Genomic DNA, 18,698 nt, shown 5'->3' with positions numbered 1-18,698 from the left:
TCACGGTTTATGAGATACAGCCTGGAGACACAGACAGACGACGAAGTCTCAGTAATAGGGTACCGTTTAACCCTTTCGGTACGGAACCCTAAAGATGTAGCTAGTATGTAGGTATTTCACTTAATGCAGTTACAACTGTCTTTATTTATTTATTTATTTATTTATTTATTTATTCATTTATTCAGGAAAACATTTACAATTCTTAAATACTAGACACTTAAAAAGAAGAAAAAAACAAAATACATATGTATTTATCTTTTAAGTCTTTATGTATCCTGAGTAGAGCATCCAGAGTTGATTCCCGGTTGGGACAAAGAATTCTGATGCGGAGTTTGCTTATCAGAAATTACAATTTTATACTACACAAATTCCATATTGTATTTGCCTGTAAATAGATCTAGATGTTGCCATTCAGCACTTTATAAGTATTATATCACACTCTAAAGAATATTATTATAACATAGAAGTTTGTTGTTTAAAATAAGTTTCTATTTAAAAAAAATCATATTATAATAAAAAATGTACTCTCTTTAATAATGCTTTGGAAAGAATATATGTGTTTATTTTTTCTTATCGTGTACTGAAATAGTTATTGTATTTTAATTAAAACATCTTAAAATTCTAGACTATTCACTAAAAACCATAACTTATCCTTAAAGTAATATTAGTTCAAAACGAGACGGATAAACGATTATTGTAGGAAATCCTGGCAAATACGCATTTGATCGTAATAGACTGGGAAAAGCAATAAAATAAACAATCATTTTGTTTATATAAGGCTTAGAAAACAATCTGTCGTTCCCTGGGCTACAATAAGTGTAATCCTGAAGGCGAATGACGTGGACTTTAAGATTCTGGAATGGACACAAAATGAAACAATCTTGTTTTATATTTTTAAACGATTTTATTACTTAATACTTAGTAATGGTTATAATTTGCCTGTTTTAGGATATCATGCTTGTGTTTTTTATCGCTAAAGATACCGATATACATTAGGCAACGAGACAATGAAATGATTAATATTGTAGAGCCTATATAATAGTATTTAACATAGTTGGGCTTTTCCAGTAAAAGTCGTTGTAATTGATGGCATTTTCTGCACAAAAAAATTAGGTAGGTAAGTTAAAATTGGAAATGAAACTTGGTAGTGACCACGTAGTGACATATAGTGTGCTAAAATAGATCATAATTTATTTTTATTTAGTATAGCAAAGCAAAGACTTCAAATTAACAAAGTAAACAGTCTTCTTATTCCAGATGCTACCAAATACATTTAGGAGAAATGATAAAATTTGATATGAAAATATTTAACATTAAATATTTGTATAATACGATAACAGGAAAAGCGCGTGGTTAATAAATAAACTGTATTTAATTACAGTATTGTTTACATACTTTTTTAGATTGGGAGCAATGAAGAGGTCATAACTTGTGTCTACGATTCCAAGGACAAAATTATATGTGACATTATATTTTTATTTTCTTTATTGGAAAACATACAGAAAAATAGCCAGAAATATATAAAAGAAAAAAATCTTGTTAACTGAAACGATACATGAAAATGTCTCCATATAGTGCTTTCACTGTGTACATATACATACATGTATATTGTATTTGCCAACACTCAGCAGTAGGAGAGAAAAAAAATAAATAATCGATAATTAACATACATAAATCAAGATTTACCGGAAATCGGAATTACCTGCATAGGCTTTCAGTTTTTGGTCATAAAATGTAAACTAGCAAGTTGCTTCGGCTCTATCTATAATTTTTTTTAATGTTTTAAAATTGTGAGGCAAATCCAACCAAAAATCATTAAAATTCGATCAGCAGTCCTTATGTTATAACTAAATTATTATAAAGAGATTTGAAGTCTATAAAATTGTTGGTTTTGTAAAATCGAGAGAACAGCGCTACTTGAAACTCTGCGTTATAATGGTGAACTCAATTATATTCATAATACTTTTCATAAGCTTCACTTCAATCTTATTTAACCTCAAAAGTTCGTTTGAAAAATAAAACATTTTTATAATAAACAACGTTAATTTTGTATTGCTGAAACTTAAGGCTAATTGAGTTAGAAATTGGAGGATTAGATTTACCTATAAATTTCCCCTAAATTGTGTTTTCCTTCTTGAAAGTTAGAACTGAAAATGATTCCAAATGATTATATGTATACAGAAAAGTATGTTTTGTGGGATTTTATTTAATACCATGATAAACAAATGTACTTACTATGAAGGTCAGTATTACAGTTAAGAATCAATTGAGACAATTCTCGGCTATGATCAAAGCTTATCATGTCAGTGACCACACCTTCCATTATTCATGGCATTTGATAACATTTCGAACATAAAGCCACGACCAGTCGCTTCGTCAAGCATGCTGCTTCGTCATGCATGCTTGAATATATTTTCGGGCAATCAAACAGTGGTTTGTGGCTCTCCGTGTAACATGAACAGTAAAAAAATGCATTTGTCATGAAGAATTGTAGTTCAGTTTACGCTTTGATATTTTATTGATAAGAACTTTACTTTAGATTACTACTAAGTCTGCACTTATCATAGTAGCGGAACATTCATTTGATTGTTTGCCTCTTCAGTCCGAAATGCTTGTTATTTATCTAACCAGCTTAAGTGGGATGAAATACTTACTTTTTATTGTTATGACCGTCTTAAATTGTTGTTTCAGATCACATTTTTGTTTTCCTTGTATAAATATTTCGTTTACACGTGTCCAGCTATTTATTTGTATTAATTGTTAAATTTATTTTTATATCTTAACCATAGTTATCCTAAACTAAATGAGTTTATAATTGTCATCGATATTCGAACACCTAAGGAAGCCATATCTAGGGGTTATACGGCGATGTCACCTCGTGCAGGGCGGGCGACCATGGCAGAGGGCGGCGCGGGCGCCTCAGTATTCTTTAGACTTCCGAACTAGCATCAACAAATAGCAACCCTTATGCAACAAATAACTTTTTTTTATGTCAACCATGGCCTGAATGCAGCACGTTCTTAAAAAAAAAACAGTGTTCCAAATTCAAAAAATGCGCGGTTCGTCGATTTCTTTTTCGTGAATTCGCGTTCCGTTTTTTATAATTAGTTTGTAGAAGGTGAATTAGTGGACATGGCGGAAAAATTAAATGAATATCAAGGTGTGACGGGACGATTGCACGGTGTTAGGGATAAATATAAGGAGCGGTGGGCGCAATGGAAGGAAGAGCATCCGAGAGGTATCCGTGAGATGCTGAAGGAACATTTTTTTGGTATACCGACGTCAGATGAGCCACCGGACCGTGTGTATGATAACAGCGAATATTGTGATTTGTTTAGGTATTTATATCACACATCTTAATACTTAGTCAATGAAATAGTTAATTTTTGTTTATGGTCACAGATGCATATCAAAGTATGTTTAGAGAAAGTATTGGGTATGCACAGCGATGTAATGAATTATATTGATTAGTGAATAAAAATTATTAGTTAACGCATTTTATTGTTCAATTTTGACCAAAAGAAAGTGTTTTATGATAATGTCTAAAACATTATAACAATTTAAACTATGTTGCTTTAATATATATTTAGATTTTAGACACTTTTTAATGTTCAGTTCTTAATAATATTATATAGTTATTTATCTCAATGAATTATATAAAAATTAAATATTTTAATTGTTTCAAGGTACATCAGAACAATAAAACGTATTACCTATTTCATTAGCAGCATTGAAAAAAAACCCTTTCTACCAGAGCGAAAGTTAAGCAAACAAAAATAAGTTATATATTTGATCCACGCTTCGCAAACATTACCTTTAAATTGAAGCTTTTTTCACAATTTTCCACCCAAATTTTCATTATTTGTGTATTATAATAAAAGTATATCATCATGTGAATTGTTTAAACACGTACTACGCATTATAATAAATAGAATCAGATAACCTAATTAGATTATTACTTCGTTACGAATATGTTATATTATGTTACACAAGGTTTATGTTGCATTTTAAATATAATTAAAAATTTAATATAAATACTTCTAACAATACAATAATTCTCTATTTAAATAGTTTGTAAAGAAATTATAAAAAATACATTAGAATTTGGTATTTGTAATCGACGCTACGTTAATACACAAATCTAATTATGTGTAGACTTTTATGAATTAATTGATATAATATTTAAGTTTAAACAATGTTCTATTAACTACGTATCCATGCATACATTTATTTATACATTTTATCCATTATAAGTGGTGGTCACATAATTAAAGACACTAAGAACATTTTATACTACCCAAGACACTTATCTCAACATTTTTTTTTACAATACCATTGGAACTTGTTAAATAATTTTAAAATATTCAGGTATGTGTTGTCTAATGCTAAACTAAATTTTATCTACAAAACTTGTCGGTTTGTTAGATTTTATTCGGTTCATCCTTACTATTAGCAGTTTTAACCTAGCAAAGGTCTGGCCATATAATTAAAGACATTAGACTCGCTTATAAGAAATATAAAAAAATATTATTATAATGAGATTATTTTTACAACACAAAATACCTGACGTATTTACAAAACATTTTTACACTTTTCAATATTTGGTTGCATGCACTTTGGCAGTAATGACGGTTTACATCTCTTGGGCATTGAAGCAACTAATTTTGTTCAAGTTGCATCACTAAATTGGTTCCATTCTTCGAAAATGCTTTTCAAAGTTAGTCGACGTTTGATGATCGCTTTGCCGCGACTTCTTTCTTTCTTAATTTCATAAGTTTTCGATCGGATTTGAATTCGGACTGTAGGGGGGCCAATCCAAAACAGTTACAGATTGGTTCCTTAACAAGCACTTCACTACTTTTGCTGTGTGCTTAGGATCATTATCGTGTTGACAAGTCTAAACAACAGGTAAATTTTCCTCTGAATAGGGCAGCATGGATTGCTCTAAAATATACTTGTACTGGAATTTATCCATGTTGCCTTCTGTCTTTTTGACAGGTCCAACACCAAGTCCAGAAAAACAGCGCCACACTTTGATATTTCCACCTCCATGTATGACTACTTTTTAGAGTATCTTGGATCCATTTCCTTATTGAGATGGCGTCTTACATATTGTTTTCTGACAGAATTAAACATATTAATCTTACTTTCATGCCAAAACAGCACATGTTCCATTCTCGTTCAGTCCAGTGTTCGTATTTTGTAGCAAAGTGAAATCTTGCCTTCACATTTTGTTTTTTCAAAAGTGGTACTTTCCGAGATACTCTTCAGTGCAAGTTTTCCTCACACAGTCTCCGTCTAATTGTCCTTGCAGACACCCCCTTCAAGCCTGCTGCCCCATACAACTCTGAACTGTATCAGTTCCGACCCTTTAAATGGATCTTTTTAGCCAACAACACCATTTTTGAACCTTTCGGCCGAGTAGTTTCACTTGGTTTTGCTTTTCTGAGTACCTACGTTTTCGGTCATGTGGAACATCTTGACATGTTTTATAGCATTCATAACCATATCTTTGAAACAGTTTAATTATCGTGGAAGTTAAAAATATTTTTTCTTGTGGACGAGTCGCAACTCTTGTTTTTAACCATAATAATTGATATTACAACTATTAAACGTATAAATTTTAATTTCAAAAGTTAAAAATACCCAAAAAAATTATAGAGTGTCAACGATTTATGAAATCACGCGACAAAACGAAGTAAAGCAAAACGCTGTTTCTTTTTATTTATAAAAAATTATAACTCATTTCTTGTTGTCTTTAATTAAGTGGCCAGCTACACGTACGTTAACAAAGTATGTGTTACATTCCCACAGAGAGCAAGTGTCGAAACTACCAAGGAATATAACTATTTTTTGTCTCTCATTTTAAAGAACATATTGTCTTGTATGGTTTAATAAAAATAATACTAGATTAAATACCTTTTTCAAATAATTGTACTTCCTAATGTAAATATTTTATGGTCAATTAGAGGGTGTCTTTAATTATGTGACCACCACTGTATAAAACCAATCCTTTATGTATTCTAGGCGAAAAAATAGGATAGAACTCATGCGGATATCAGCCGCAGTCATGGGTATAGAATTTTCATATGCCGGCGAAACGGCGTTCGTGTCACCAACCTTACTTCAAATTGGTGTTCCCCACCAGCAAATGACTTTAGTTTGGGCTCTATCACCTTTAATAGGCTTCTTTATGACACCTCTGTTGGGCTCTTTGAGTGATAGATGCAACTCTAAATATGGGAGACGACGACCCTTTATCGTTATGATGTCTATTGGTGTTTTTCTTGGTAAGTATGTAGGTTGTTGGATTAGTGTATGATAGTGATTGATAAAAAATTCACATAATTAATTGTAACTGTAATAATTGTAAGATTATAATGAAATGTAAGAACTGTTGTAGAGTTGCTACGCCGTAGCACTTAGTATTATGCAATTTAAGTGTTTTTTTTTACGATTATAATTATCATGATATTCGTAATTGGTAGTCAGGATCTATTTTATACACACACTTGATGAAATACCTTGTCATTTATACTACAAATTACGGTATATCAATTCAATTATTTTTAGGGTAAAAAAACGCTTTTTTAAATTTATCATATTATTTATTTCCTTTTCAACAGATATTTTACAATATTCATAACTACAATTTCAGGTCTCATCCTAGTACCAAACGGCGAAGACATAGGTTACGCGTTCGGTGACTTAGGGTCCATAAATAGAACAACGGTCCCCTCGGCGCTGGGCCCTCGTAGTTCCGCGTTAGAGACGCAGGGCACAAACCACCACCCTTGGGGGGTTTTGTTCACGGTTTTGGGGACAGTTCTATTGGATTTCGATGCTGATGCCTGTCAGAGTCCGGCGAGAGCTTATCTTCTGGATGTTACTGTGCCGGGTGAGTATGGTTTTTTTCTTCATTAGAAACTTTCTAGTACTTACCTCAAAAATACGTTAAGGAATTGATCGAGGCGTTCTCGAGTTTAAGGCTTAGCAACACATTTGGCGATTCAGTTTTATTAATAGTCACTACCTGTACCTTGCGATTGCATCCGCGGACAATAATAAATTGATTTGATTTGAATTTTATTTTACCTATTAATGCTCGCTTTTCTAAAAATATGAGAATATTAAATTCTCATAGCTTAATGTGAGTATTCGCTTTCCTTCAATTTCCGTAATAATAAAAAATATAGGCATGTACCTACTTGAATTAAACAAGTCGTTCATAAATGATAAAATAGTTACTTTTGTAACTAACAAATACTATAAAGTACATGATTACAACCAGACACATAAAATCCCTATGAATATTATATGAATTACCGTTAAATGATGTCATATTCTAATAAAAATATATCAAGGAGATTTTTGAAGATTTTTGTATCATATCGCTGCTATGATTGATTGTACTACTTCAGATAAAAGATAATTTAAATAAAATGTTAGAGAAATGTAGATTGTGTATGGAATTTGGAATACGTGTAATCGGTTCATAGTAACAAATAAGAGAACATACACATCTTTTAAACCTTTTTGGAGGAGCTACAAACAACTGGATTTATTGTTATCAAAACGTTTTCTTTATATAGACTTTAGAATCATAGTTTCCGACGGAAAGATTATTTTATCAGACGTACTTAAAGATGTCGATCATATTACCGGCTTATTACCATATCTAAAGGAAGCTAGGTACATTATCTTTGTATGGAAAAAACATTTTAGTTAATATCCAATGATATTCGTTCGGCACTGACGAATAATCTGAATTCCTAAAGATTTAAATATTTTTATCTCTGAAATAAAAACCCATTTTTTATATTATTTTAACATTGTTGAACATTCTTTTGGTATAAAACAAAACACTCATCAATCAATTTTTACTTTTTTTATGATAACATTTCAGGTAGGTAACATATTTTAGGTAGCATATTTTAAATATTATGCTGTTTTGGGAAATTTTAATTCTATCATCATATACCAATTAAAGAAACAATGCATTGCACGCTCATATAATAACAATAAATAAAAAATTAGCCATAAGAACCTGTGAGAGCATTGCTCCTATTTCACCGCGAACTTTGTGACCTCTTTTTGCGTTATCTCAATATTTTAAATAAAATTCAGTTTCAAACATTTTGCTTGCTATCCTTCACCCAGATTGATAGACGTGGGCAGTGTTTAATTAAATATTTATTTGCTACGTCACAGCATGTGACTTGAATTCAGCCTGAAAACAAGCCACTATCATTTCCTTTCACAGTGATTGATCTATCTTAACTATATTTATTTTGGTATTTTCCTCTTGGCTATTTGGTTATCACTGATATATTCATGTAAATAGGTACAGTTTTGGAACATTTCAGTTATATTAAGGTTAAAATGTTTGTTGTTCTCAAACGGTACTATAGAATTAATATGTTTAAATTGTTGTTTTACCATTTACCGTTTGGAAAATTGTACGTAATAGAAAGAAGTGATGTCAACTAAATTAGCTTTACAATATTTTCTACTCATTCACATGATAAATATTCATAATAACAGGTAATAAACGTTCAATGAACTTATGTTGCATACCTATATTCAAATTGAATAATTTGTGAGGGCTTGCTAAAAATTCCGATGTAAATCTCAGAATCTATAAGCTACTTACGCGGGTTTGTGCTATAAATACCTGAATAGCCTTTGAAGTAGTCGATAATGGAATTCTACATATATTTTCGCCCTTATCTCCAGTGTAAATTTATATGACGTAAAACTATTATTAGCTTAGCGTCAAGACTAAGATTGAACGGGTAATGGCAGATTATATAAGGTATTATTTTAGTCGTTAGATATTTTCATTCTTGTGATAGATCTTGCCGGCAAAAAGATATTAGTTTTCAGACAATTATAATATAATGTAGCTATTACAATCTAACTGATTTTAAAAAACTTTATAAATAAATATAGGATAGTAAAAATGCTTACAACATACAATCGAATCAATATAGTTTTAATCGAATCAAAACAAATTTTAGATTAGCACTACCCAATTAGTTTCCATTCCAGTTTGTCAGTTGACTACACTCTTGAATGGAAGGATTAACTTAATCATTAAAATATTATTTATATTATATAAATATTAAATAGTAACTTACATTAAAACTCTACCAAAATCATGCGCTAGCTAAAAATTATAATTTAATGTGTAAGTATCTCTAGAGACGCGTCTTGTTTTGGGATTTTCCAAACGTGTTATCACGAAAAACATGAGATATCTATGGGTTTCTTCGATATAGGTCTATCTATACCAAAAAGAGGTATCTTATTAGAAAAAGAGTGTAATAATTCAACTGTGTTCCATCATAATATTAATATTTTTTAATTATGTAACTAATAGAAACATAATCCATACTAATATTATAAATGCGAAAGTAACTCTGTCTGTCTGTCTGTTACTCAATCACGCCTAAACTACTGAACCAATTTGCATGAAATTTGGTATGGAGATATTTTGATACCCGAGAAAGGACATAGGCTACCTTTTATTGCGAAATATGTACCACGGGCGAAGCCGGGGCGGACCTCTAGTTGATACATAAAAAGGGAAAATCTGATACACCCAAATTTATATTTGACTAGCTTTCCGCCTGCAACTTCGACCGCGTTTCAAAGAAAAACCCGCATAGGTTCCCGTTCCCGTGGGATTTCCGGGATAAAACCTAATATGTGTTAATCCAAGTTACCCTCTATATGTGTGCTTAATTTCATTGTAATCGGTTCAGTAGTTTTTTCGTGAAAGAGTAACAAACATAATCACCTACACATACACATGCATCCATCCTCACAAACTTTCGCATTTATAATACTAGTAGAATTTATACAAAGATCTTGAATGTAAGCGTAGCGAAATTCAAAATCTTTATATTTAGGGCCGATTTTTCAATGCTTGGATAAAACTTATCCGTCCAATAAAGTATTACACGATAATATTAAAATGTCACGTAAACTGTCAAATACGGGCAATTAGAATACGTTTTTAAAATGGTAGTTTTATACATTATTCGATGAATAAGTTTTATCCAAGCATTGAAAAATCGGCCCTAAGAAATATAAGATCTTTAGATAGAAGATATGAATTAAGAAAGTTGTCTACATTTTATTTATTGTTTATGTTAATTTGTTGAATAAGAAAAAATACATAAAAATATAGTCATTAAATTATAAATATAATGCAAGTGAGCGAAATAATAATGTAGATAACTAAGATAAGGAAAAAAATAAAGACACTAATAAAATCTTTGTAACGATATTATTTATCTTTATTTTTCTCGTTTTCAGAGGACCATGCGAAAGGTTTGAGCACGTTCACGATAATGGCAGGACTAGGCGGTTTCATGGGATATGCTCTCGGCGGCATCAACTGGGATGAAACTAGCCTTGGTAAGTATGATTATAGTGTTTGGATTTTGAAATAGAGATTAAGGTAGATCCAGACTTTAATTTTTTTGTACTTATTCCAGGAATATCAATGTTACCAAGATTTAATTCATATAATATGTATCAATTTAATATAATATGTACCTATTTCTTATTTAATACAATTATGTGACGGTTTGTTACTACGATAACGTAGTAGTAACATGGCACACAATAAAAGTTGTATTTTGTATTTTTACATTTGAAACTGCATTTTACAATTATTATAACATAATTATTGCAATATTTACAAACATATTAATATTAATCATCTGTTAATCTTTGAAATTGAAAATGGAGCAATTGAATTAAGTGCTTTTTATTTAAAAATTATTCTCAATCATGGAGAACACGCGTAATTACTAATATTATATTTACATTTATGTATTCTATCGTTATAGAATACTGGGTATCTGAATACACGTGTCCGTACCTTAGCAACATAACCGCTTTTGAAGGGCTTAATGACTATGAAATGTTCGGAAACCTGCACGTATTGAAATTTTGTGGAAATATCCGTATTATTAAAATGAGGTGTCAATTTAGTAGAATTTCTCTCTCTACGCTAATATTGTGATGGAAATCTTCTTTATTGATTGCTAAGATTGATTGCTTGATTTGCTTCATCATTTTATATAGGTATCAGATGTTATCTATTTATAATAGTAATTAATTTTAGTCTTACATTATAATAACCCAATATTCATACAAAAAACAGCGGTGCAATTTAATTTATATTTGCCGAGTGCGGCATTGTTTTTCGGAATTCTGAGTTGCATACAGAAAATAAAAAAGCCCTTCCCAAAATTTCAGGCGACTTCTTCGGAGGGCACGTAAGAGCAGTGTTTTCTCTAATCACAATAATATTCATAGTATGTGTATCAGCTACAATAACCAGTTTTAAAGAAATTCCTTTGGACGAGTTGCATCAATATGAAGAATTTAGAAAAAGCGATGAAAGTCAGGAACCTCCGGTAGTTCAAGTGGAGGGTATCCAGGAGGAACAAGTGGAAAAAGATGGGCTGATTAAGGATGGTACTGTTATGTATGGAGCGTTGGAACAGAATGAGGTAAGAGATGTTAATAAATATGAGGTTTATAGTACTAATAATAAAAATAAAGATAGAAAAGAAGTTGGAAAGAAGCTGATAAGTCTTTGTTTGTGATTTAATTCTGCCAAAAAGATTTTTTTTCCATGAGTCTACTTGACTATAAGAAAATTGACCAGATCTCACAGCTGTTAGAAGTATTTTTAAAAGAACGTTCTAGATGCATCCTTAAAATGTAATTATTATTAAGATTTCGGATCCTCTCCCTTTTTTAATGGTATGGGTACTTTTCTTTAGATTATGGGTTGGATATTTTATTATCTTCCATGGTCTTCGAACTTTCCCTATACGATAAAAATGGTTTATACCTGCTCTAGGGTCCCAGTATTCCGATCCCCGAGGGTCATGGAGAGCCACTTTCGCTAAAGCACTACTTGCTGTCCATCATAATGATGCCCAACTCCCTCCGGGTGGTGTGTCTCACCAACCTCTTCTGTTGGATGGCTCACGTGTGCTATTCACTGTACTTCACCGATTTTGTTGGTGAATCTGTGTACGGTGGTAATCCAGCGGTGAGTATACTTTTTAGCATTATACATTATTTTTATTTGTGACCTTTTTATTCTATTAAAATAGAAGCGGTTAAGTACAATCTTATTATTTTTCAGTTATTTAGATCTTTAATAAAATCCTTAATTTCCAGATTAGAATATGGATAGAATATTTTTTGTGAGAGTATACTCTGTTCATTTGATAGTTACTGAAATATATTGGCCAGATTTAAAAAATCACAATCTGATAGATTACATAATATTCACTATGATCTCTGGAAAACTCCAAATAATCTTAAATAAATAAATCTAAATCCTCTGCAGTATCAGACTTGACACACCTACATCCCAATTTCAAGAAAAGACGAGTGAGTCAGAATTTTTATAGAGAACTTCCTATCATGTTTATGCGCTTAAGTTTTATGACTGAGTTTAGTTAAACGGTTATTTGATCTAACAAACTGTTTATTAGAGAAGGATTAAATGAATATGGCTTCTTGGTAATGTTGATCCATAGTACGTCAACAATTTAATATTATGAAATAATTTTTAAGCGATTTTACTTACTAAACTGTTTAACTATAACCTGAATACTGTTTTCAAAGAACTTATTATTAGATGTTTGAGGTACTTACGAAACCTTCAATTTAATTTAATTTATATGATTACGACCTACCGACTTTAACTAAATGTATTTCTATTATTATTTTATGTGTAAGGTCTTAAAATATATTTTGCTGCCTCTAAATACAAATCTTTTATTTATCATTATTTAAGAGTTACCTCTGTAGTGTGTGATAGAAATGTAGAACTATATTTTATTTCTCCTAAAATATTAATACTAAATACGTGGCTACAAGTTTTGCTCGATTATTTTCAACAGGCGCCAGAAGGCAGTGAGAGTAGAATCAACTATGAAGCCGGCGTTCGTTTCGGATGTTGGGGAATGGCCATGTACTCGCTGTCTTGTGCATGTTATTCTACTATCATTGAGAAGCTGATAAAGAAACATGGGTAAGTAGGATAAGGTCTAGTTTGTGTGCGTGTTTGTTAGTAATAATGGGATTTTGTTTGATTATTATTTAAAAAATTCCTTGATCGTAATACAGAAACATATTAAAGTGTGTTGCGATTCTTTTGAGTCCCAACTAATTTGAGTACCAATTTTTTTCTTTATAAAATTTTCTATATGTGGGATATAAAATTAAGAATTTTGTATGTTCGTACTAGTACATACTTGAGGTTTTAAAATATCGTCGATAAGCATAAGTCAAAAAATAAAATTGATAAGGTTCCAGCTAGTAAATTAAAAAAATACAAACAGTCAACAGACGCTTTATTGTTGCTCAAAACATCTTGCTTACCTGAAAAAACTTAGTCCGTGATTTCGTTGAGCAGAGAACTTAAAATTAATTTAATATAAACATTGCGAGGTCGAAACGAAGCCAGGTTACTATCACGAGTTGGATATGGCTTCTCAGTCTAATTATGCGATATAATTGGGTTTATCATTGTTGAATTAATCGCCACATTGTAATTAAGCCCTAGTTAGTTCGATATAATATGTGTATGTTGATTTCATCATGATTGAGTAAAATTGAGTTGAGCAATTCCAATATAAAAATTATTACGTGCGCCACCATCATCATCATGATACTTCACATATACTTAGAGAGGAACATATTTTCATCTTAGTTCTATATGTGAAGTTAAATTTACTAAAACAAATGATAGCTTTAAACCTTGGAGATTGCTGAATGGCCATTCTTGAATGTCATTAAATCCTTACTAATATTATAAATGCGAAAGTAACTCTGTCTGTCTGTTACGCTTTCCCGCTTAAACCTCTCAACCGATTTTGATGAAATTTGGCACATACCATCTTTAGACCCTGAGAAAGAACATAGGCTACCTTTTATCAAAGCACCACGCGGGCGAAGCCGCGGGCGGAAACTAGTTATTTATATATTTTTGGAAGCTTTTAGACTCTAAGCTTTTAGACTAAAGTATTGCTTTTTAAATATGTAAAAATTATTCAAAACTAACTATTTTTATAATACTTATCTGTTAAACTTGACTGTGAAATTTAATAGGACAAGACTTGACATTCAACATCATTTTTGTGGCTTCTCATGCTCTAGATTTTTTCATGTCCCAGTTTCTTGGCAATTTTTATATAATAATACTACGGTCTATATCCTTCAAAGGTTTTATGCCGTGATATGAGATATTTATTCGAATTATTTATTTTTACTTGTTTGAATATTAGAACACCTGCTGTAAATTATGAGCATTAGAAGCTGGTATTGGTTTCGTTAATTTTTATTGATAGGGGCTATTTATTGTGTTAACAATGTTGTAAGCTTTTTGATAGATATTGCATCTGAATTAAACTTGAAAGTTCTGTTTTCCATATCTAAAATATTACGAAAGTATATTAAAAGTCCGAATAAGTACCACTTTAAACGCTCAATATGAAATTTAATTGCATATTATGATCAATTTTTGGCTTATTGTTGGCTTATTTTTATTCTCAGCTTTTGTAAAGAGTAGATCAAATCGTCAATAATTTTATTTATTTATGCAAGTTGATGGCCTCATAATAACCATTTTCAGAAATATTACCAACCATTGGCACCAGCTTTCACCAAAATCTCCATAATTTAGTTAAATTCGATTTTATTACTATGTGTTTTTGTTTTTACGACACAAATAAATAACAATAGTTTCAATCATCTCAATTATCTATTGATTGCGCGCGGTGTGTCCCTTAGACATATAAAACTGAAAGAATAGAATAATTAATTCGATCGCTCTGGCAGGTCACGAGTGGCTGAATTGGTCAGGCATTCGCCCCGGTTTGGCGCAAAAGGATGCGGGTTCGAGTCCCGCCTCGTGATCGAATTTTTTCTATTCTTTATAAATTTATATTTATAAAGCATTTGAATGCCATTAAACCAAAAATATCACATTCAACAATAGTTTCTCCAATTCAGGGCTAAAAAGGTATACGTAGGAGGTCTAAGCACGTATAGTTGTGGTATGATGCTGCTCTGCATCTTGCGGGCTCCAGCTGCAGTACTACTGTTCAGCTGGACCGCTGGGGTGATGTACTCCACGCTGTTCACTATGCCGTATTTATTGGTGGCCCATTATCATGCTACGGGGATGGTGAGTTTTTTTATATTTATGTTAGGTATGTAAAAATATTCTAATTTATTATATAGAGAAAAAAAGCTTTAAGTGATAATTTATCCAGTTATTTTTTTCGTGTGTTGCGTTATAATAGAAAATTATAGAGGTAAAGCATTTTCATGTTTCTATTACAGAACCTACTTACTACTAGTTTTGGACTTGTTCCTAGTTTGTACTTTCTGGTAACGCATATAAATTGGCATCCCAATCCCAAAACCTATTTTTGGTTTTATTTTCGTGACCTATATCGATTATATCAATGCTTTAAAGTATTATCTAGAGGATATTTTAATATATTTTGTCATTTAATTGTTCATACAGTCATATTATATTCCCTCTTTTATATGAATAAATCTGAAATCCAGAATATGAAATCAAGGTACAACATCAAAGAGATTTACTAGAATTTAACACTTTGTAATTAAATCGGATGCTAATTAATGGACTGCACGGTTGTGGAACGTTTCCACTGTATATTGTAGACACTCAAAATTTACGAGGCGTTGAAATTGTATGGAATGGATGCCGTACAAAATCAAATTACTGCTAAGAAAAATTTTTGTTACGCCTCGGTAGACCACTCTTGTACGGTATTACAAAATCATATTAACGAAATATGCTTCTACTAAGTACTAGTACTTTTGAACTCTCAAACTCAAACTCAGTCTAATGGTTTAAATAAACATAATAATAATATATTTTTAATATTTTTTAATATAATTTATTTTTAATATTTAGTTTCATTCAGATAAAATTTTAAGGAATAGAAAAATTGAGCCCACCAATGTAAAAACATTAAGCACTTGAAATCGAAAGAGTAGAAGAAATTTGATTGCCTAGGTGGGATCACGGATGGCCATGAGGCTAGACGTTGCTGCGGCCGTGGCATGGCAAAAAGACGCGGGTCGAAATCCGCCTCGTGATCGAATTCTTACCCTTCTTTAAAATTTTCTCAATAATTTATTTAAACTAGAATATAACAAATCTTGTAAATATTGCTTTTCAGTTATGAGGCCGCCTTTTATGCAAATTATGCTTATTCAACTCTGCTTTTTACATACTCCTGTTTTTTTTCATATTTTGTCCAATAAGTAATTATAAATAAACAACTAAGTGGCTTCTTTATAGTGGGACAGCTGCGGCGGGGGCAGCGGGGGGTCGCGCGGGATCGGCACTGACGTAGCAGTCGTTAGCAGCTGCGTGTTCGTAGCGCAGCTGCTCGTGTCCTGCATCATGGGGGTCGCGGTGCGGGCTGCGGGCTCTACGGCCGCGGTCGTAGCGGTCGCTGCTACGCTGGCTGCGTGCGCTGCTGTGACTGCTACACAGATTACGTATTTGGATCTGTGAATCCTGTTTTTGAGTCTCAAAATCGGGCTGATGTCTACTATTAATTGAATCTGTAAGGATGATATGGTCGTATTTTCTTTGTTGTTGGTTTCTGTGAGATTAGGTTGTCATGTTTTATGGGGGTTAGCAAGTTCGTATTCGTAAGGCAGCTGCTCGTGTCCTGCATCATGGGGGTCGCGGTGCGGGCTGCGGGCTCTACGGCCGCGGTCGTAGCGGTCGCTGCTACGCTGGCTGCGTGCGCTGCTGTGACTGCTACACAGATTACGTATTTGGATCTGTGAATCCTGTTTTTGAGTCTCAAAATCGGGCTGATGTCTACTATTAATTGAATCTGTAAGGATGATATGGTCGTATTTTCTTTGTTGTTGGTTTCTGTGAGATTAGGTTGTCATGTTTTATGGGGGTTAGCAAGTTCGTATTCGTAAGGCAGCTGCTCGTGTCCTGCATCATGGGGGTCGCGGTGCGGGCTGCGGGCTCTACGGCCGCGGTCGTAGCGGTCGCTGCTACGCTGGCTGCGTGCGCTGCTGTGACCGCTACACAGATTACCTATTTTTGGATCTGTGAATCTTATATAGATCTTTCTTTTGTTTTGTTGTCTAGGTTGTTACTTTCTTTGGGATTAGGTTGTTATGTCTCATGGGGGTAAACAAGTTCGTGTTCATAGCGCAGCTTCTCGTATGATCTATGAATTTTATTATATAGATCTGTTTTTAAGGGATCGGATTTTCATATTAAGTGTAAAAAGGGTAAGAAAAAATAATAATTATAGTAATCAAGTTATTTCAAAATGTATTCAGTGGGTAGTATTGTAAAATGTTGATAGTGTTAATGTTTTATGTTATGAACTGTGAATATGATCTCTATTATTGATAATTATGTTATTGAATCTATTACCTTTATAATATAAACTTTATATACCTATGTACTTAATAAAAGGCCTATGTACTATGTACTTATAGAATAATAATTATGTACAATTTCATGACAAATGATAAATTAGTTAAATTTCAAATGCAAACTCATTATTTCACTCGTTGTTTGAGACAATATTTAATTGTATATGTCACGGCTAAAGGTAGGTGAGAACATAAACTTAAGATTAGCCGGCTAAACTTAGGTTTATTTTCGACGAGGTGTTAATGTTAGTTTGTTCTATCTTTAGCCGGCTAAACTTAAGTGTAACCGCAGGCCCGTGGCTAAAAATGTCGGGGTGGGTAGATTTGGTTAGCGCCGGGCCGGTGGAGGGCTTGAGGGGCCCGCACAGTGCCAGAAAACACTCGCCCTGTTCCTTACATGTATTATAGTAACCAAATCTACCCACCCCGACTCAGGGCAGAAAGCTGGTGGCTAGGTTAGGTTAGGTTAGAACTCTTAAGACCCGCACGAGCCGAGCGAGCGCAGCGAGCGTGCTGCGGCAGCAGCCGGCGAAGTGCCAGAAAACACTCGCCCTGTTCCTTACATGTATTATAGTAACCAAATCTACCCACCCCGACTCAGGGCAGAAAGCTGGTGGCTAGGTTAGGTTAGGTTAGAACTCTTAAGACCCGCACGAGCCGAGCGAGCGCAGCGAGCGTGCTGCGGCAGCAGCCGGCGAAGTGCCAGAAAACACTCGCCCTGTTCCTTACATGTATTATAGTAACCAAATCTACCCACCCCGACTCAGGGCAGAAAGCTGGTGGCTAGGTTAGGTTAGGTTAGAACTCTTAAGACCCGCACGAGCCGAGCGAGCGCAGCGAGCGTGCTGCGGCAGCAGCCGGCGAAGTGCCAGAAAACACTCGCCCTGTTCCTTACATGTATTATAGTAACCAAATCTACCCACCCCGACATTTTTAGCCACGGGCCTGCGGTTACACTTAAGTTTAGCCGGCTAAAGATAGAACAAACTAACATTAACACCTCGTCGAAAATAAACCTAAGTTTAGCCGGCTAATCTTAAGTTTATGTTCTCACCTACCTTTAGCCGTAACATATACATTTTTAAAGAGTATGAAATTTTGGTATGTAAATAATATCTTTATTTAATTATTTATATTAATAAGTATACTTTTAAGTTTTAACAATGTATTCACATTCAAGTTTATGATTGCCTTTACCT

At 33.0% G+C, this 18,698-nt stretch overlaps 1 protein-coding gene and 1 long non-coding RNA gene across 2 annotated transcripts in view; one reads left to right on the top strand and one right to left on the bottom strand.

The window, feature by feature from the left end:
• The window catches only part of LOC149485412 (uncharacterized), a 206,818-nt gene that overhangs the window by 93,875 nt on the left and 94,245 nt on the right, over positions 1-18,698 (bottom strand). The gene's annotated exons all lie outside the window — the stretch shown is intronic.
• On the top strand, positions 3,072-16,884 carry lovit (loss of visual transmission). The gene is made up of 10 exons (XM_089699663.1): positions 3,072-3,338; positions 6,028-6,290; positions 6,659-6,898; positions 10,324-10,425; positions 11,275-11,531; positions 11,888-12,082; positions 12,945-13,075; positions 15,058-15,232; positions 16,385-16,587; positions 16,749-16,884. The coding sequence occupies exons 1-10, from the start codon at positions 3,133-3,135 to the stop codon at positions 16,882-16,884; spliced, it is 1,908 nt and encodes a 635-aa protein (XP_089555789.1). The 5' UTR covers positions 3,072-3,132.

Source organism: Colias philodice, chromosome 10 (assembly GCF_061535455.1).
Source record: "Colias philodice isolate Cphi_HAF_F1 chromosome 10, ilColPhil1 Martin Lab GWU primary, whole genome shotgun sequence".
In the NCBI taxonomy this organism is placed as follows: domain Eukaryota; kingdom Metazoa; phylum Arthropoda; class Insecta; order Lepidoptera; family Pieridae; genus Colias; species Colias philodice.
This window is presented reverse-complemented; position numbering and strand designations above follow the sequence as displayed.

Coding starts and splice junctions, on each gene's coding strand:
- lovit (XM_089699663.1), top strand. CDS start 3,133: ATGGCGGAAAAATTAAATGAATATCAAGGTGTGACGGGACGATTGCAC. Junction 12,083..12,944: donor TGTACGGTGGTAATCCAGCG/GTGAGTATACTT, acceptor TATTTTCAACAG/GCGCCAGAAGGCAGTGAGAG. Junction 15,233..16,384: donor ATTATCATGCTACGGGGATG/GTGAGTTTTTTT, acceptor GCTTCTTTATAG/TGGGACAGCTGCGGCGGGGG.